Consider the following 21312-nt stretch of genomic DNA (forward strand, 5'->3'; position numbering starts at 1 on the left):
CATTCTTTATTAGATGTTGCGTGGGCGTGTCTTCATCTCCACACTCTTAAAGGAGTAGCGCTCTCCACTGTGGCTGTCTGTCAGGATGTACCAGGTGCCCCAGTAAATGCCGTTGGTCAGCCCGCTGTAGCGCCCGCGGTAGTACCGTCCATTCAGGTTAGCCGCCAGGCAAGCATCGAACCACCAGCCCGCACCGTAGTACTGCGCACAGTTCCCCGAGGTGTAGCGGTCGTGATCACGGTCGTTGGTGCTGAACGGTCGGCCGTCGTGGTTGTAGCGTTTGCTGTAGCTCAGGGCATTTCCCGCGTCACCAGAGTACTCCCGTGCTGTCAGACGGTACCTGGGAGAAGGAGAGACAACATTTACTCAGCGTTCATAACCAAGTGGGAAGGTGGTATTTACTACATACGACTAGGAAAATACACTTGAACGCCCCTCCAACTGGTAATTACTAGTGGGACACTCCTCTATCATCCCTGATCTCCGTCTTCTCCCACATACTGACCTCTGATGTCACCTACTAAGGAAATTACCTCAATAACAGGATTTTCGGCAGTTAAATCCAACAACAAAATACAATTTATAAAAAGCTATCTATTAAAAGTGTTTTTGAACAAAATAATTAGAACAATAGAGCACGACAGCTGTACTTTTAGTTGATGGTTGCCGCAACTTGTTAGCCATTAGCCAATCTCAATGAGTTCAAAGCATGTGAATGCATCCAACTCATATTTATTACTTCACATCTGGAAAATGCCACCTTCCCACTTGGTTATGAACACAGCATAACACCATGAGTGTATTAGTGTATTATATGTTAAAGAGATACTATGTTCACTCCAAAATCAAAGTTTGTCAGATGTTTACTGATGTCAAAAGGGGTCTAATGTTGAGATGAGTCCACGTCATACTCCATCAGTTGTGTAGATCCAGATACTTGCATTAAAGATAGGCACTGTCTAATTTCAGGCTGTGCCTATCCTCCCATTCAGATGCCGTGGGACCTGAACTGATCTTGACATTATCCCACTTTTGTAAAATAAAATAAAAATATATTTGGTAATCTTTGATTTTGAGGAAAACTATTTATTTAATTTGTGTATAATATACACTGTATATCTTAGTCTTCCTATCTATCTGTGTGTTTCCATTACTTCTGTGTCTCTGTTGCCACTCTAAAGGTGTTGTAGGTGGCTTGGCGTTTCTGCTTGTGCCAGTCCTCCAGTTGAATACGCAGTAGGTGTTGACCAGTGTTGGTGAGAGCATGCAGCGCTGCGTTCCCTAGCCAGTGTTCTCCCTGTGGGGAACCAAAACCCTCGCGGTACTCCTGCCACGTCCGATTGAAGTCCACCGAGCCATCTCTCCGACGCTGGAACATCGTCCACCCTCCGCCTGCCGTCTCCATGTCACACTCTGCCTGGGGAGAGGCAAAGGTAACAACTCTTGGACATCCGACGCAATAATGATGAAGATTCCCTGACCATTGCCAATAATAGAGAGAATATACGGGGTGATTATTGAGATACAGTATGTAACGCATTGAGACATTTTTCTGTAATCAGTGGCCTTGTGGTTTGAGATTGGAAGGTTGGGAGTTCCATCCCCAGCCGAGTCATACCAAAGACTGTAAAAATGGAACACGGTGCGTCTCTGCTTAGCACTCAGCAGTAAAGAGATATATTTGGGGTAAGGCCCTGTGATAGACTAGCATCCTGTCCAGGGGGTGTACCTGTACATCAAGCTGCCTTATGCTACAGAAACAGGAGATAGGCTCCTGCTCCTGTGAGCCGTTCTAGCTTGCACAAGCAAGGCTACTTTACTACTGTAATCTGTAACGTCAGCTCCCTCCTTGTCTGTTTTTTCTCGCTGTATGTTCCCCTCCAAGCTCTACAGATGGTGCATAACACACATACAGTAAACAGGTTGTTTGCATTTTGTGTGTGTAAGTATTAGGTGGTACCTCGACTGCAGGTCTGTGTGGGTCAGGCTGGATGGTGTAGATTCCGTTCTCTCTGATCCCCAAATGATAGATCTCAGCACAGTCCTGAGGATGCAGCCTCGCTGAGGGGGCCACTGCAACACACACACACACTTGCGCTCTTACATCTGTATATTTTGTACGCACATGCGCACACATGCACTCAAGTACACACTCACACACACACACACACACACACACACACACACACACACACACACACACACACACACACACACACACACACAGAGACACAACTCCCCCCCCCCACACACACACACACACACACACACACACACACACACACACACACACACACACACACACACACACACACACACACACACACACACACACACACACACACACACTGCTCTCACCTGTTGGAGGGTGTTGTGTGATGCTTCTCAATAGTAGTAGCAAGTCTTTCTCTCCCTCTCTCCCAACCGCTGCCCCCTCTAAACACATAAAACAAGAAGAGGTTGTGTGAGATTGAGGACCCATCCCACTGTAGTTACATATAGCAGTTATCTTCTGATCTGTTGTAGAAGTTATATGGTGGTTTTGTGAAGGTTAAAGAGTTGTGCACTGGGTTGTGAGATACCAGTGAACTATCTATCTGCCTTACTCATCCCACACAGAGCCTTGCATTCCTGTGCACTCACCTCTGACCGGCACAGACCAGGCCTCACTACGACTTTGTTAACTGTGAGTGTGTGTGGCCCTCTAATGAGATAGGAGAGACACCGTCATTGTGTGGAGAGGGATCAAGAGAATGAACAGGAGGATACACAGAAAGAGAGAAGATAGGTAGTAACAATGTGTGCATCTGTGTGTGTATGTGTGTGTGTGTGTGTTCGCCATGCTCCTCACCCAGTCGTCTGGCCATAGCCCTGAGGGCCTGGCTGTGACAGTGGAGGTCACACTCTGTCAGCACTGCAGCCATCAGAGCCAGAATGGCCACTAGCGTGTCCCCTCCCTGGCCTCCCTGGTCCCTGGGGGCCCCCGGCTCCTGGAAGGAATGCATACATCGCTGCAACTGGAACAGACGCTCCGACACATCCCCTGCCTGCAGAGACCACACACAGCATTACAGTCATGACATGACACACACACACAAGCATGTACCAGCATTTACAGTCACATCACACAAACACAAACCGACACTAAGGCATGCAAAGTAGATGACTGCCACAGACTCAATCACTCAGTCACGCTTACATCCCTCCTAGCCATGTCAGTGGAACACCTGTCATTGCATGAGCTCAGCAAAGCCATATGATGAGGACATTTATAAACCCAAGCCTAATTTTACTCTCTCTTTGATTGTTATCTTTGGAAAGCATCTGTCAAGTGGTGCCAAGTGAAGGGTGCCCCTAATCCCCAGAGTAGGGACCTGTTGCCCGCTCTCCACATACTATACCACTGACACTAATGCTTACGACACCAGACACTACCCACTGGGCACAGAYGTCAATTCAACGTCTATTTCACGTTGGTTCTATATAATTTCATTTAAATTACGTGGAAACATTGATTCAACCAATGTGTACCCAGTGGGTGTCTATGCCACTATGCTATAGAGTTGGGCTCAATTCCATTTCAAATGGCTGAGTGACGTTATGTCCATTGTCACTGTTTCAGCGGCCTAAACTTTACACCCCTGCCACACAAACAAGAGGGACATGGTGTGTCAGACTCAGAGACTCTGCACCAGCATTATCTAATCACCCCTACCGAGCAAACATTGTCCAGGCCTTCCTCTGTGCCACCCAGCTCAGAATGCTCATTGTTTGGTGTGTACAATACCTGAGTCAGTTATATCAATACCTCACTCATTCTACTGGGAAAAGCACAGGAAATGACCTCAGATTGACCTGGTGATGTCACTCACCTCGGGCTGGACCTGTCGGACTTCTTGTCTGTGTTCCTCCCTCAGAGGGGGGTCGGAGGCAGCCAGGGGGGCAACCACCACCCTGCAGCCCGCCGTCCCCGGGCTCCCCTCACACCCCCCTGACCCTATCCTCGCAGGCGGAGCGGCCACCAGACTGTCCCTGCAAGGGGGGTGGGGACAGACCGGGGGTGCGTCTGGGGGGGACAACACGGCCCCCACACACAGGGACAGCAGTAGTGGGACCACGCCGATTGAGCCCAGTAGAATCATGGGAAAACTCCTAAAAGAATTTGAAAAGCTGGCAGAATTCAGTCTCTCAGGCACCTCTGAGTTTCGCCGTTTACTGTGCCTCCCGACACCGGTTTTCACCTTAAAGCTGTTCCGCCTTGCCAGCCTCTTGGATTTGGGTGCCCACACCTCTTTGGTGYCACTTGTCCTTATTTTTTCTTTTTTGTTGTACTTGATGGGTTTCTACTCCACTCCTGAGTCTGTTGGCTTGATGCTTTGTTTGAAGCCTTGGATGGTGTCCCTCCACTCTCTGCTCATATAACCTTCTTCTATTTCTGTGTGAACTTCTTCATCTTTTTCTGTCTCTCCATGTCTATCTCTTTTTTTGATCTAATCTTACTGTAATCCCGATCTCTGTGTCTGTCTCTTTCTATCTATATACCTATTTCATCCTCTCGACTTCTCTTCCTATTTTTTCTCTCTCCCTCTGTTTCTCTTTCTCTCTCTCTTTCTGTTAGTGAGGTTCTTTTGGCTCAAATTCCTAGATAACTGCGCCTCTCTTTGCTGTCTGGCACGCACTAACGCACACACCTCCTGATTCACACATACACACGCACGGACACATGCACGGACACACGGTCACACACAATCCATCCATCTCCTTGACCCATTCCCTCTCTCTCTCTCTCTCTCTCTGACTCTCTCGCTCTCTCCCTCTCTCTCTCTGACTCTCTCTCTCTCCCTCTCACACAGTTTATGGACACAGAAACCAGAGGAGTGTTCGAGGAGCTTGTTGTAGAGTTGCATCCCTATCTCAAATGAACAGACATTTTCAGTACACTGGATTTTTACTCGCCTCTCCATTTGTCTCTTATCTCACACACATGCTCAAGTCACATGTTCCTCCCCCTCCTACCTCCCTCTCTCTTTTTCTCCTCTCTCTCTCTCTCTCTCTCTATCTTTCCATCTGACAGTCAGTGCCTGCCTTTAACTCTCCCCTGATAATGTGTGTCTGTGTGAAAAATGTGTATGTGTATATTTGTGACGTTTTTCCTCCAAGAGGCCAAATCCTTTCTAGCACTACCCTCTCTTGTATATCCTCCCCCCATACCTTTACTTTATTGCTGGACGTGTTTACCAACTAAGTTCCTACCAGGTCTTAAGACTAGGCACTCAATAGTGTAGAGCAGTCAGGAATTCGTCCATTAACACTAGGGTCATCCCGACTCATTAGCAGTGGTGTAAAGTACTTAAGTACTTAAGTAGTTTTTGGGAGTATCTGTACTTTACTTTACTATTTATATTTTGGGCAACTTTTACTTCACTACATTCCGAAAGAAAATAACGTACTTTTTACTCCCTACATTTTCCCTGACACCCAAAAGTGCTCGTTACATTTTGAATGCTTAACAGGACAGGAAAATTGTCCAATTCACACACTTATCAAGAGAACATCCCTGGTCATCCCTACTGCCTCTGATCTGGCAGACTCACTAAACACAAATGCATCTTTTGTAAAATATGTCTGAGTATTGGAGTGTGCCCCTGGCTATACGTACTTTTAAAAACAAGAAAATGGTGCCGTCTGCTTTGCTTAAAATACAAGTGATTTGAAATGATTTATACATTTACTTTTGATACTTAGAACCAAATACTTTTAGACATTTACTCAAGTCGTACTTTAAGTAAAACTTCCACTTTTAGTTGAGTAACTTTCTATTAAGGTATCTATACTTTTACTCAAGTATGGCAATTGGGTACTTTTTCCACCACTGCTCATTAGGATGTGCCAAATGGACGCACTAACAGAATACACACCCCACGAACACACAGTCTGCCCACAGCCAAGGGGCAAAGACACTTCCAGTGAACTGACCCCCATTCCCTTTGGCCTTTTCCCTTTCACTGTCAGACAGTTTGCATACTTCAACCACGCCCCCCCCCCCCCCAGTACGTGTTCAGTCAGTCAGGAATGGAGAGCAGTCCATCATCCCTGTCCCAGTGTCCCTTCTTTGAATGCACAGACAAGCATGGAGGACTGAATGACTTCAGGGAGTTCAGGATCTCAGAAAATATCAGGGTAAGACTGGACACAACAGCACTTTGATGATGAAGTACAGAGCTGAGCAGCTGCATTCTAGATAAAAAAACAGACATAGAACAGAACCTTGAGTTAGAATCAGAGAGTTCTATTAAGGAGCCTTGATTGAATATAATTGTATATTTGACTTATGAGATTCATTATACAAATCATTCAGCTGCAGACAGTAGATACAACAGAGAGTAGCTCCTCAACATCTGTGGTGATGATGATGCTCAGGCAAGATAGTAATTATGAGTAGATCAGTTCTATCAAAAGGCCCCCCCAAAAAATCAGTACTGGAGATGATTTTTGGCCTGCACAAGAACGCCCTCTTCACCACTATTCAGAGCCTCTGCCAGAAATTAACGAAGACTGCCCTCTAGTGGTGCTCATATTTGCTGTCTTCATCACAGAAATGTGATAATAACCAATAGCGCTCCTAAACTACATTTTCAGCCCTACATAAAAAACAAAATAGGCTACTCTTCCAGATAAAGGCTAGGGGATATATTATGCTATGGACTATATACTACAAATGTGTGGTATGTTTCGAGACAGTCTGCTTTGGGTAGTCTGCTGTTCTTTTTTCCAAAACAAAATGTATCTTCCATAAAGACATGTTTAGGTGCTGTCTGCTTCTCTCCTAATGCTCATGGTGTTCTTTAGCCTGGCATGTTATATCAGCGCAAATGTGCTATTGCAATTTGGAGAACTTTAAGAAGAGATACATTTGTACAGTCAAAAAAAGCTAAGGTATTTACAAACTTACTATAGATCCATCTCTGGTGCAGTAAGTGGGCGTGGTGTATCCTGTTTGTGCGTGATTACGTTACAGCGCGGTGACGCAAGACTAGTTGTTTTGGAGGAAGTGAGAGAAAAAAAATCAGTCGCGAAAAGAAACCAGGGCAAAAGACAAGACAACAAAATCTGAACAAAAATTATATAGCTAGATATATGTATTTACACTAATGTGAAGGGAATCTGAAAATACTTATCGGGGAAGCTGAATATCAAAGAGAGATAAGCATCGCAAGCTGCAGAAACCAACTCGATACATTAACATTTTAACTGTGCAATCTAGCTAACGCATTAACTAGCTATCTATTTTGCTCGTGACAGTTATTCAAATTCAACAAGAGGCTCACCTGAGTCGATACAGCGGCCTGGTGTGTTGGAAGTTGAAGGTAAGCTCTGAGATGTAATTAACTAGCTAATGACTGCGACATAATATAACATTATTTCATACGGAAAGCTTTTGTTCATGGTCTAACGGGGGAATAAAAGAAATGGGCGACCGTCATAGTGGGGCGGCCTCTTGCAGACGAATTGAGCAATAGGTCGGGGACGGTGTAGCCGTGGGCCTCCTGTCCTGTCAGCTCCGACGGAGTGAACATTGCGTTCTAATGTGGACATGACCGAAAATATTTTCTGTTGTCCATTAATAACCACTTGAAATGGAGTTTGAACAACAACGACGCCGCAAATTGTAGTTTCAGTACATTCCAAATAGCTAAGCTTCCATGGTTCAAAACAACATTTTATGGAACATTACATATCATTTCTTTGTACAAAAGATTGATTCATGCATTGTTTGTTTGATATGTCACACGTAGGATCTCAGTGAGTCGGTTGTAAAACAAACGTCTTGTCGGTCGTGAGCTTGTGGAAATCTTTCTCCCATGTGATCCGACTTCTATAATGCAGTGTCATGGGTTGCAGATTAGGCGAGGACTGGGGTTGTTACAGTAACAACTAACTTTACAGTAGGATTCCTATAAATACAACTTAACAATTATACTGGTTTATATTATGACAAATATTAATTTGTATGTTGGTTATATTCAGTTAGTGTTGGTTATAGTTCCACTACAACATAGGCATGATACTGTGCTTTCCAGCTAGACATTTTGTCAGCATAGAGATGACCTTTCCCCTCGTTAGAGCATCACTGTGTCACACTCACAGTATCTCCAGCTGCGGGAGTCACACTAGCAGGGACTCAGGTGCAGCTGTCAACCTGGTACCATTGAGGGTGTTAAGTATGTGACATGTTTGGAAATGAGTTAATCTCATCAGGGTTATTTATGCACAACACATCTAGCCTATATTTAGACTTTGTTTGTGTCTGAATGTGCCGCTGTATCTGGGTGTATGTGCATACAAATCACTGAAGTAACTGGTTCCAGCTGTCTCTCCACCTCTCCCTCCCTGTGCAGTGTTTAGAATCCAACATCATGGACAGAGGGCATCAGACCATAACCAAAGAACACTGTTTGGGATTTGCTGGAGTCATCATGTTATGCATGATGTCATGCTACTCCCACAAGAGAACAATGCATACTATATTAATGACCATGAAATGTGAAATATAACCATGATTTACTGCCTAGTCTAGCGATCACAGTCAGACGATCAACCCAGTATTTTAGGAATCCATTCTTCACGTTATGGAGAACCTCTATACATGCTGGAACTCAAGGCTACCTGACCCCTAGCCTCTCTGAGTTGGAGGTCAATGGTCAGTAGTCTTCTCTGGTAGTCATGTAGGAGACTGTGGTGTTGGCATGCACAGTGGGGCATCCTGAAGGGCTGTTCTCCACGCTCCAGAGTCAATACACTGGCCCTGTTCGAATGCTTTAAAAGTTTGCTCTTTATTCCTTGTTTCCTTTGGGTAAACACAGGTCATAAGTGTTGGATAGCCAATGAGTTCTTCAAAGAAGTCAGAAAGCGAGGATTTTCATCAAAGTATTCAAAAATGGCCCCTACCTCACCACACTTCACTAGTTAACCTGTCTAGGACCGGGGTTCCGAACCCCTCGCCAACAGCCAATGAAATTGCAGGGCGCCAAATTCAATCAACAGAAATCTCATAATTCAAATTTCTCAAACATACAAGTATTAGACACCATTTTAAATATAAAATTCTCGTTAATCCAACCGCAGTGTCCGATTTCAAAAGGGCTTTTTGGCGAAAGCAGAACATATCATTATATTAGGTCAGCAACTAGTCACAGAAAGCATACAGCGATTTTCCAACCAAAGAGAGGAGTCACAAAAAGCAGAAATAGAGATACAATTAATCACTAACCTTTGATATTCTTCATCAGATGACACTCCCGGGACAACGTTACGCAATACATGTAGGTTTTGTTCGATCAAGTTCATATTTATATCCAAAAACCTGAGTTTACATTTGGCTTTGCCTCCAAAACATCCTGTGAATTTGCACAGAGCCACATCAATTTACAGAAATACTCATAATAAACATCGATAAAAGATACAAGTGTTATTCACAGAATTAAAGATATACTTCTCCTTAATGCAACCGCTGTGTTAGATTTCAAAAACACTTTACGGAAAAAACACACCATGCTATAATCTGAGTACAGCGCTCAGAGCCCAAATAAGCCATAAAGATATCCGCCATGTTTTGGAGTCAACAGAAGTCAGAATAGCATTATAAATATTCACTTACCTTTGATGATCTTCATCAGAATGCACTCCCAGGAATCCCAGTTCCAAAATAAATGTTTGATTTGTTCGATAAAGTTCATAATTTATGTCCAAACACCTCCTTTTTATTAGCGCGTTTAGCCCAGTATTCCAAATTCAAGAGGCGCGATCACTAGGAGCAGACAAAAAGTTCCTTTACAGTCCGTGGAAACATGTCAAACGAAGTATAGAATCAATCTTTAGGATGTTTTTAACAAATCTTCAATAATGTTCCAACCGGAGAATTCCTTTGTCTTCAGAAATGCAATGGAACTCCAGCTAACTCTCACATGAGCGCGCATGGTCAGCTCGTGGCACTCTGGGAGAGACCTTACTCAATCCCCTCTCATTCACCCCCACTTCACAGTAGAAGCATCAAACAAGGTTCTAAAGACGGTTGACATCTAGTGGAAGCCGTAGGAAGTGCAATATGACCCCATAGACACTGTGTATTCGATAGGCCAAGAGTTTAAAAAAACTACAAACCTCAGTTTTCCCACTTCCTGGTTGGATTTTTCTCAGGTTTTCGCCTGCCATGTGAGTTCTGTTATACTCACAGACATCATTCAAACAGTTTTAAAAACGTCAGAGTGTTTTCTATCCAAATCTACTAATAATACGCATATATTAGCAACTGGGACTGAGTAGCAGGCAGTTTACTCTGGGCACGCTTTTCATCCAAATGTGAAAATGCTGCCCCCTATCCCAAACAAGTTAATGGAGAGCAGAGCAGGAGGACTGAAGGGGTTCTTGTACTCAGAGGAGAACTAGAGTGTTTGGCCAACTCTGGTGTCTGAGCAGTGCCGTAAGTTAAGACTGTTTGTAAATATAGCCGCCATTTGTCATTATCATATTAATGTTGGATTTATGAGTATGGCTAAACAATCTTTAAATGTCTCACAGGTGGAGCAGTTGTCTGTAGTTAGATGTCTGCTGGCGGTCGCCTATGGGTTGTATTATGAGTACAGATCCAGAGGCCTAGTTAGTAGGTTATCAATAGAAACACAGGGCTTGTTAATGGCTATGGCTTGTTCACAGACCGAGACTAAAAGTGGATCACAGGTCCTGGACACGAAGGGTCACTTACCCTGTTTCTAGGCTTTGACCCCACAGAGCCACAGCTGGTACAATACACACAGAGAGAGAGAGAAAGACAGTGACCACTGTCCAGGGGGTTGTGTAAGTGTTGTTATTTTGGAACTTTTTTTTTTACAAGTATCAGCTCTGAAAATGGAGAGAAGTGTCAGGCTTTGGGCAGATGGGACATCCCTGTGTTTCACTTAATTAATTAAGGGTGAGTGGAGTGAGGGCTGTGGATGGATGGTAGGCTTGGGCGGTATACCGTGGTATTTGTACATAGCCGTTTAGAAGGCCAGCATCTCGGAGTCGCCTCTTCACTGTTGACGTTGAGACTGGTATTTTGTGGGTACTATTTAATGAAGCTGCCAGTTGAGGACTTGTGAGGCGTCTGTTTCGCAAATTAGACACTCTAATGTACTTGTCCTCTTGCTCAGTTGTGTACCGGGGCCTCCCACTCCTCTTTCTATTCTGGTTAGTGCCAGTTTGCGCTGTTCTGTGAAGGGAGTAGTACACAGCGCTGTACGAGATCTTCAGTTTCTTGGCAATTTCTCGCATGGAATAGCCTTAATTTCTCAGAACAAGAATAGACTGACGAGTTTCAGAAGAAAGGTCTTGTTTCGGGCCATTTAAAGCCTGTAATCGAACCCACAAATGCTGATGCTCCAGATACTCATCTAGTCTAAAGAAGGCCAGTTGTATTGCTTCTTTAATCAGAACAACAGTTTTCAGCTGTGCTAACATATTTGCAAAAGGGTTTTCTAATGATCAATTAGCCTTTTAAAATGATAAACTTGGATTAGCTAACACAATGTGCCATTGGAACACAGGATTGATGGTTGCTGATAATGGGCCTCTGTACGCCTATGTAGATATTCCATTAAAAAATCAGCCGTTTCCAGCTACAATAGTCATTTACAACATTAACAATGTCTACATCCTCTTTCTGATCAATTTGATATTTTAATGGACAAAAAAATTGCTTTTCTTTCAAAAACAAGGACATTCCTAAGTGACCCCAAACTTTTGAACGGTAGTGTACATATACATATACAGTACCAGTCAAAAGTTTGGACACCTACTCATTCCTGGGTTTTTCTTTATTTTTTATATTTTCTACATCTTAGCATTCTCTCAACCAGCTTCATGAGGTAGTCACCTGGAATGCATTTCAATTAACAGGTGTGTCTTAAGTTATTTTGTGAAATTTCTTTCCTTAATGCGTTTGAGCCAATCAGTTGTGTTGTGACAAGGTAGGGGTGGTATACAGAAGATAGCCCTATTTGGTAAAATACAAAGTTCATTATATGGCAAGAACAGCTCAAATAAGCAAGAAATGACAGTCCATCATTACTTTAAGACATGAAGGTCAGTCAATCTGGTAAATTGTGAGATGCAGAGTAGGTGAACGGATGAACTCTGCATGTGTGGTTCCCACCGTGAAGCATGGAGGTGTGATAGTGTGGGGGTACTTTGCTGGTGACACTGGGATTTATTTAGAATTCAAGGCACACTTAACCAGCATGGCTACCACAGCATTCTGCAGCGACACACCATCCCATATCATMTGTTTTTCAACAGGACAATGACCCAACACACCTCCAGACCTTGTAAGGGCTATTTGACCAAGATGGAGAGTGATGGAGTTCTGCATCAGATAACCTGGCCTCCACAATCACCCAACCTCAAGCCAATTAAGATGGTTTGGGATGAGTTGGAAGAGTGAAGGAAAAGCAGCCAACAAGTGCTCAGCATATGTGGGAACTCCTTCAAGACTGTTGGAAAAGCATTCCAGGTGAAGCTGGTTAAGAGAATGCCAAGAGTGCAAAGCTGTCATCAAAGCAAAGGGTGGCTTGTAGAAGACTATGGCTGTGCTGTGGCATAGCCTTGTTTTGTTAATTTAGTAGACAAGATGCTCGTTTTTTCCTGAGTCCTTGTCAAGTCACAGCTATTTTATAGTAAAAAAATATATGATTTAATATAACAGAATTTAAATTGACCAGAATATTTTTCCTAATAAAAAAAGTTTCCAGTRCGMAKYRMTKCGYATCTCGTGCCTGGAACAGTTATTCTCTGTGATCATTTAAAACGGGTCTCAATTTAGCGAGTTGAAAGACAATTTTTTTTCTGTGTTACAAACCAAAATGTGTCTTTTCAATATACAGATATTCGATTTAGTTTATTCTGCCTGTTCTTTGGAATTTTCAAAATGGATGAACAATTCCACATTGAACACTGCATGGGGATGAATTATGGCCAGGACATCTGCTTGGTGAGTAGGCCCAGGCTTAATGATTCTGATGAAAATATGCTCTGTCTTTGTCAAGCTAATGTTTTTGCATATTTTCAGTGTGGAACCTGTCTATGTTTTTATAGGCATTTATTTCTGTTGGCCTAACGGGATCTTGTGTGCGCACTCAGCACATGTGAGTGAATGAGACACAGAGGGGGAAGAACAGTGTGATGTTTGACTTGGTTTCTTTTTTGTTGTGCCCCGCCAATGCACATGTACAAATGGAACACTAGAGTCAAAGCAAATTAAAGTGGTCAAGACAATTTCACTTGCCCGTTCGGGCAGCCACAAATCACATTCCACCAAATAGTTTTACAGTATTGAATTAAAAAAATCTCTGGTTGAAGGTCGAGATTTGACGTCCGTTCAAGTACTTGAGTACTTGATTACTCATGCCCATCCCTACCTGCAAATAGTTTGTCAGAGACTGTATGAAATGTTCACATTGTCCTTGTTAGCATTTAGGTAGAGTTCTCTATGGGATTGTATACGTATTTGTTAGCATTGTTAACCTTCGGATTCGAGGCTGTGTGGTCTGAAAGTAGTGCCCCTGTCCAGTGCCAGTATTACCGAATATCCCTGTATGGCACAAGGTTGGTATGACAGTCTGGAGACCGCCCAAGCCTAATGGATAGTACATGCAGGGGAATGTTGGGGATTGTGTAGCGGTAGCCTAAACAGTCATGTCTTTCCTCCTAAATTAATAACTGGCTAGTTACTCTCTTTGTTTAGACGGACATATATCTTGATGGTAATAGGCCGGACAAAGGCTGTTGTACTCATTCATCTGACTGTTGGCCTGGCTGTTACATTGTTGTTTCCCATGATAAACACAAGATGGATTTGAATGGGTCACTCATCATTGTTTCAGTATAACATTGGGGGGCTTTTCTATTATCCCTTATCTCAGTCAGTGCCAGATAGGACTGGGCTGGGTTCTTTCCCATGACACTGCACCAGGTGTGTGTGCCTTTGTGAGAGATCTCACCTAGATTTCTCCATTGAGAGAATGTGCCCTCAAAGTTAGGATGTTTGCCATTAGTATTGAAGCATAATCACTTATTAAAACTGCAGTTTGGGAACGGCCACCCTGGAAGTGATTGGGAAAGAGTAGAGTTTTATGGTTGTGTCGTTCTCTCGCCTTTGACGGGAAACATGATCTAGTCCTCAGACTCTGTGTGTGGTGTGTGTGTGTGTGTGTGTGAGAGAGAGATTAGGGAACACATGACTGGAATGGAGTTCAAGTCTGATGCCCAGTGGAATAGCACTGACTATACAGTACACACAGTGCTAAATCACACACATTATAGCATTTTCTGACGCTCATTGTGCGAAGCTATGGATTTCAACTAGAGGTCGACCGATTATGATTTTTCAACACCGATACCGATTGTTGGAGGACAAAAAAAGCCGATGCCGATAAAAAAAATAAAAAWAAGTATTTATATATATATATATATATATACACTGCTCAAAAAAATAAAGGGAACACTAAAATAACACATCCTAGATCTGAATGAATGAAATATTCTTATTAAAAACTTTTTTCTTTACATAGTTGAATGTGCTGACAACAAAATCACACAAAAATTATCAATGGAAATCTAATTTATCAACCCATGGAGGTCTGGATTTGGAGTCACACTCAAAATTAAAGTGGAAAACCACACTACAGGCTGATCCAACTTTGATGTAATAAGACAAAATGAGGCTCAGTAGTGTGTGTGGCCTCCACGTGCCTGTATGACCTCCCTACAAYGCCTGGGCATGCTCCTGATGAGGTGGCGGATGGTCTCCTGAGGGATCTCCTCCCAGACCTGGACTAAAGCATCCGCCACTCCTGGAAGTCTGTGGTGCAACGTGGCGTTGGTGGATGGAGCGAGACATGATGTCCAGATGTGCTCAATTGGCTTCAGGTCTGGGAACGGGCGGGCCAGTCCATAGCTCAATGCCTTCTCTTGCAGGAAACTGCTGACACACTCCAGCCACATGAGGTCTAGCATTGTCTTGCATTAGGAGGAACCCAGGGCCAACCGCACCAGCATATGGTCTCACAAGGGTCTGAGGATCTCATCTCGGTACCTAATGGAGTCAGGCTACCTCTGGCGAGCCCATGGAGGGCTGTGTGGCCCCAAAGAAATGCCACCCCACACCATGACTGACCCACCGCCAAACCGGTCATGCTGGAAGATGTTGCAGGCAGCAGAACGTTCTCCACTGCGTCTCCAGACTGTCACGTCTGTCACATGTGCTCAGTGTGAACCTGCTTTCATCTGTGAAGAGCACAGGGCGCCAGTGGCAATTTGCCAATCTTGGTGTTCTCTGGCAAATGCCAAACGTCCTGCACGGTTGTTGGCTGTAAGCACAACCACCTGTGGACGTCGGGCCCTCATACCACCCTCATGGAGTCTGTTTCTGACCGTTTGAGCAGACACATGCACATTTGTGGCCTGTGGAGGTCATTTTGCAGGGCTCTGGCAGTGCTCCTCCTTGCACAAAGGCGGAGGTAGCGGTCCTGCTGCTGGTGGTTTTTCTCTACGGCCTCCTCAACGTCTCCTGATGTACTGGTTTGTCCTGGTAGCGCCTCCATGCTCTGGACACTACGCTGACAGACAACAGCAAACCTCTTCGCCACAGCTCGCATTGATGTGCCATCCTGGATGAGCTGCACTACCTGAGCACTTGTGTGGTTGTAGACTCCGTCTCATGCTACCACTAGAGTGAAGCACCGCCAGCATTCAAAAGTGACAAAACATCAGCCAGGAAGATAGGAACTGAGAAGTGGTCTGTGGTCACCACCTGCAGAACACTCCTTTATTGGGGGTGTCTTGCTAATTGATATAATTTCCACCTGTTGTCTATTCCATTTGCACAACAGCATGTGAAATTTATTGTCAATCAGTGTTGCTTCAAGTGGACAGTTTATTTCACAGAAGTGTGATGACTTGGAGTTACATTGTGTTGTTTAAGTGTTACTAAATTTTTGAGCAGTGTATATAATATAATATATCATACACACACACACTTTTGTAATAATGACAATTGCAACAATACTGAATGAACAATGACATTTTTTTTACTTAATATAATACATAAATAAAATCTATTTAGTCTCAAATAACATGAGAACATATGTTAAAACGAACCACCAGCTTTCATGGGTCTTCAATATTCCCAGTTAAGAAGTTTTGGGTTGTAGTGTAGAAAGCAGAGCTTGTCTGCATGGACCCCTGTCAGTCTGCTCCTCCGCGAAACACAGACCTTATTTGAAGTAGATCAAGACATTCTCTATGGAAGACATGAACGGTAAAATAACGAAGGAACCCCTTTCAAGTTCAGCCGCAAGTTATTACAGGAATTATAACGCGTCGACTATTTCTTTCTAAACCATATACCTTTGACTAATCCGGAAACTATCTCCTCGAAAACAAAACGTTTATTCCGTTCCATATTTTAGATAACGGGTGGCATCCACGAGTCTAAATATTCCTGTTACATTGCACAATCTTCAATGTTATGTCATAATTACGTAAAATTCTGGCAAATTAGTTCGCAAAGAGCCAGGCGGCCCAAACTGTTGCATATACCCTTACTCTGCGTGCAATGAACGCAAGAGAAATGACACAATTTCACCTGGTTAATATTGCCTGCTAACCTGGACTTCTTTTAGCTAAATATGCAGGTTTAAAAATATATACTTGTGTATTGATTTTAAGAAAGGTATTGATGTTTATGGTTAAGTACACATTGGAGCAATGACAGTCATTGATTGATTGTTTTTTATAAGATAAGTTTAATGCTAGCTAGCAATTTACCTTAGCTTACTGCATTCGCGTAACAGGCAGGCTCCTCGTGGAGTGCAATGTAATCAGGTGTTAGAGCATTGGACTAGTTAACTGTAAGGTTGCAAGATTGGATCCCCCGAGCTGACAAGGTTAAAAATCTGTCGTTCTGCCTCGTTCCTAGGCCGTCATTGAAAATAAGAATGTGTTCTTAACTAACTTGCCTAGTTAAATAAAGGTGTAAAAAGAAAAATTWATAATTGGCAAATCGGCGCCCAAAAATACCGATTTCCGATTGTTATGAAAACTTGAAATCGACCCCGATTTAATCGGTCGACCTCTAATTTCAACCCCAGCAATCAGTTTGAAACTATTTGAAAAATATAAAATGTCTAGAGAAATCAGGTCAATATACTTGCAAGAACTACKTTTTTCCAGGTGTGTGCATGTTTTTGTGTTTAGGTAGGGCAGGGGTGTCAAACTAATTTGCCCCGGGGGCCCGTTTGGTCTTCACCATGGTCTGGACCCCAGTAGGGCCTTGCTGAAAATGTGTTATTTCCTCGCTGTCAAAATGTGCAAATAATGATCCGCTATCCATAATTTCTGGAATTTCGGATGCTCCCTTATTAGCTTTAGTTTTGATGATTGTTAGCGAGTTGGACACATTGAACATACATTATAATGTCTACACAGTTTCGATTTGGTTTTAGTCATTTGGAAGAAAAAATTATACAAAATATATATAATTTTTTAACTAAGACATCATGGCGGGCCTTATTAAATCATCGTGTGCGTGCGTGCATAGTCCAAGTCCTGGGTTGTATCCAAATAATCAACTTTCTCCCAAAGTATGGATTTGAAAGGAAATGCCTGGTAAATGGAAACTCCCTCTTGGCCTACATCAATACAATGCTTTTAAATGTGTAGGGAGTAGTGMACGAGTGCACACTTCAGGAGGAAGGAGAGATTGAGACGCAACCCTGATTTTGTGCGTGTGGTCTCTCATCAGACACGACAGAATGACGTCCAGGAAGAAAGTGCTCCTGAAAGTCATCATCCTTGGGGATTCTGGGTTAGTCACCGAGTATTTGTGTTCTCTTCCTGTTTGACCAGTGTTTCGTTTTCCACTTTGATAATAGACTGCTGTTTGGGTATTCCAGATTCATTAGAAACTGCAGTCTACTACAGTCTTCCTGTACAGTCAGACTGCTGTTTGGTCACCCTTTAAACCTCCTATGCTCCTTTGAGACCCCTCTTTCAAAGTCACGGAGCTCTCTAATTCTAGCCATGGTAGCCAAAATAATGGGCAACTGGGCATTTGTATACATGACTGTAAGCATGACGGGATGTTTTAATTGCTTAATTAACTCAGGACCTCACACCTACAGTGGGGCAAAAAAAGTATTTAGTCAGCCACCAATTGTGCAAGTTCTCCCACTTAAAAAGATGAGAGAGGCCTGTAATTTTCATCATAGGTACACTTCAACTATGACAGACACAAAAGAGAAAAAGAAATCCAGAAAATCACATTGTAGGATTTTTTATGAATTTATTTGCAAATTATGGTGGAAAAATAAGTATTTGGTCACCTACAAACAAGCAAGATTTCTGGCTCTCACAGGCCTTTTTAAGAGGTTCCTCTGTCCTCCACTCGTTACCTGTTATTAATGGCACCTGTTTGAACTTGTTATCAGTATAAAAGACACCTGTCCCACAACCTCAAACAGTCACACTCCAAACTCCACTATGGCCAAGACCAAAGAGCTGTCAAAGGACACCAGAAACAAAATTGTAGACCTGCACCAGGCTGGGAAGACTGAATCTGCAATAGGTAAGCAGCTTGGTTTGAAATAATCAACTGTGGGAGCAATTATTAGGAAATGGAAGACATACAAGACCACTGATAATCTCCCTCGATCTGGGCTCCACGCAAGATCTCACCCCGTGGGGTCAAAATGATCACAAGAACGGTGGAGTAAAATCCCAGAACCACACGGGGGGACCGAGTGAATGACCTGCAGAGAGCTGGGACCAAAGTAACAAAGCCTACCATCAGTAACACACTACGCCGCCAGGGACTCAAATCCTGCAGTGCTAGACGTGTCCCCTGCTTAAGCCAGTACATGTTCAGGCCCGTCTGAAGTTTGCTAGAGAGCATTTGGATGATCCAGAAGAAGATTGGGAGAATGTCAGATGAAACAAAAATAGAACTTTTTGGTAAAACCTCAACTCGTCGTGTTTGGAGGACAAAGAATGCTGAGTTGCATCCAAAACACCATACCTACTGTGAAGCATGGGGGTGGAAACATCATGCTTTGGGGCTGTTTTTTGCAAAAGGACCAGGACGACTGATCCGTGTAAAGGAAAGAATGAATGGGGCCATGTATTGTGAGATTTTGAGTGAAAACCTCCTTCCATCAGCAAGGGCATTGAAGATGAAACGTGGCTGGGTCTTTCAGCATGACAATGATCCCAAACACACCGCCCGGGCAACGAAGGAGTGGCTTCGCAAGAAGCATTTCAAGGTCCTGGAGTGGCCTAGCCAGTCTCCACGATCTCAAACCCATAGAAAATGTTGGGGGAGTTGAAAGTGACGTGTGCCTATAGAGCAACGAGCCCAAAAGTCAATCACTGCTCTAAGAGTCTGCATGGAGGAATGGGGCCAAAATACAGCAACAGTGGTGTCGTGAACCTTGTGAACGATAACAGGAAAACGTTTGACCTTGTCATCTGCTCCAACAAGGCTATATAACAAAGTATTGAGCAAACTTTGTTATTGATCCAAATATTATTATTCCACTCATAACTTAGTTTCAAATAAATTCAATTAAATATCCTACAATGTGGATTTTCCTGGGGAAAAATTTCTTCCATTTTTGTCTGTCATAGTTGAAGTGTACCTATGATGAAAATTACAGGCCTCTCTCATCTTTTTAAGTGGGAGAACTTGCACAATTGGTGGCTGACTAAATACTTTTTTTGCCCCACTGTGGGTGTGGTTCCTGAGTTAATTAAGCAATTAAAACATCCCGTCATGCTTACAGTCATGTATACAAATGCCCAGTTGCCCATTATTTTGGCTACCATGGCTAGAATTAGAGAGCTCCGTGACTTTGAAAGAGGGGTCTCAAAGGAGCATAGGAGGTTTAAAGGGTGACTGTATGTCTGTCACCAGATCTCAACCCAATTGAACACTTATGGGACATTCTGGAGCGGCACCTGAGACCTCATTTTCCACCACCATCAACAAAACACAAAGCTATGGAATTTATTGTGGAAGAATGGTGTCGCATCCCTCCAATTGAGTTCCAGACACTTGTAGAATATATGCCAAGGCACTTTGAAGCTGTTCTGGCGGCTCGTGGTGGCACAACGCCCTATTAAGACCCTTTATGTTGGTGTTTCCTTTATTTTGGCAGTTACCTGTATGTCTCCATTTGATTTATGACTGTACTTTTTATTTCACTTTCCCTCCCCTCTCACACTGTGTAATCTAATGCTGCTGTATTCTCATTGTGTCACTGCATGCTGAACACTGCAGAGGAGAGCTAGAGAGTGTGAGTGTCCACAGTATTGCATCAGAGCACCTCTAATGGGGTTTTAATAGTGTCTGATCTCTCTCTGCTCCTCATTGAGTTTGTCTCATGAGCCATTGGCCATGGTTCCTCTTTCACCATTAGGACTGAATGGATAGTTGGAATAATGCAGCCATGTCAAATAAATTAATAATTATCTTTAACACCTTTCTTTCCCCTGCTTGTTGTCCACCTCTCTTTCTCTCCCTTCATATCTTTCCTTCTCAGAGTTGGGAAGACCTCCCTGATGAACCAGTATGTGAATAGGAAGTTCAGTAACCAGTACAAAGCCACAATAGGAGCTGACTTCCTGACCAAGGAGGTGATGGTGGACGACCGGCTCGTCACAATGCAGGTACAGAAACGTGGCTACAGCACCACCATCACAGCCACAATATCCAATAATAAAGATGGCGCGGATAGACATGGCCGCTTGTTTCAGACTCCTAAGCAACTTTGCAGTATTTTATTTTTTATAATGTTCTTTCTCACGTTATTAGCCCAAAACGTTCTTTGCATTATTACATACAGCCGGAAATAACTTTTTGATATCAGAGAGGCGGTAACTCACCAGCATTTCGACTTTCCTGAATTGGATCCTTTGTTCGTACCATCCAAGGCATTTTAACTTATCCCAGAGGCAGCTCCAAGACGCCGCCGGCACAGAAGAGGTATTCGGAGTGGACTTTTAGTCCGACTCAGGAGGTGTGCACACCATCCACCGCTTCCGAGTATATTAGTCACGAATGTTCAGTCCGTGGAGAAAATAAAGGATCTACTTCCAGAGAGACATCAGGAACTGTAACATACTCTGTTTCACAGAATCATGTCTCTCTCTGGATAWACTGTCCCCGTCCATACAGCCAGCTGGGTTTTCAATACATCATGCAGATAGGAATATAGTACTCCA

General features: G+C 43.4%; 2 protein-coding genes across 3 annotated transcripts in view; one reads left to right on the top strand and one right to left on the bottom strand.

Moving 5' to 3' along the window:
* The window catches only part of LOC111970109 (fibroleukin), a 7313-nt gene extending 280 nt beyond the window's left edge, over nucleotides 1-7033 (bottom strand). The window contains exons 1-7 of the mRNA XM_023996629.3: nucleotides 6953-7033; nucleotides 3873-6237; nucleotides 2852-3047; nucleotides 2359-2436; nucleotides 1961-2073; nucleotides 1155-1417; nucleotides 1-340 (exon numbers count right to left, since the gene is read on the bottom strand). The exon at nucleotides 1-340 is cut by the window's left edge and continues 280 nt beyond it. Of these exons, the coding sequence (XP_023852397.1) occupies nucleotides 10-340; nucleotides 1155-1417; nucleotides 1961-2073; nucleotides 2359-2436; nucleotides 2852-3047; nucleotides 3873-4142 (1251 nt within the window). The 5' untranslated portion in view covers nucleotides 4143-6237; nucleotides 6953-7033 and the 3' untranslated portion in view covers nucleotides 1-9. The remainder of the gene's footprint in view (nucleotides 341-1154; nucleotides 1418-1960; nucleotides 2074-2358; nucleotides 2437-2851; nucleotides 3048-3872; nucleotides 6238-6952) is intronic.
* LOC111970110 (ras-related protein rab7) overlaps nucleotides 7032-21312 on the top strand; it is a 21586-nt gene continuing 7305 nt past the window's right edge. The window contains exons 1-3 of one of the 2 annotated variants that reach the window (XM_023996630.2): nucleotides 7032-7367; nucleotides 17837-17899; nucleotides 20631-20757. In XM_023996630.2, coding sequence (XP_023852398.1) covers nucleotides 17847-17899; nucleotides 20631-20757 — 180 coding nt within the window. In that variant the 5' untranslated portion in view covers nucleotides 7032-7367; nucleotides 17837-17846. The remainder of the gene's footprint in view (nucleotides 7368-17836; nucleotides 17900-20630; nucleotides 20758-21312) is intronic. The other variant, XM_023996631.2, reaches the window with a different exon arrangement.

This window comes from Salvelinus sp. IW2-2015, linkage group LG11 (assembly GCF_002910315.2).
Source record: "Salvelinus sp. IW2-2015 linkage group LG11, ASM291031v2, whole genome shotgun sequence".
In the NCBI taxonomy this organism is placed as follows: Eukaryota; Metazoa; Chordata; class Actinopteri; order Salmoniformes; family Salmonidae; genus Salvelinus; species Salvelinus sp. IW2-2015.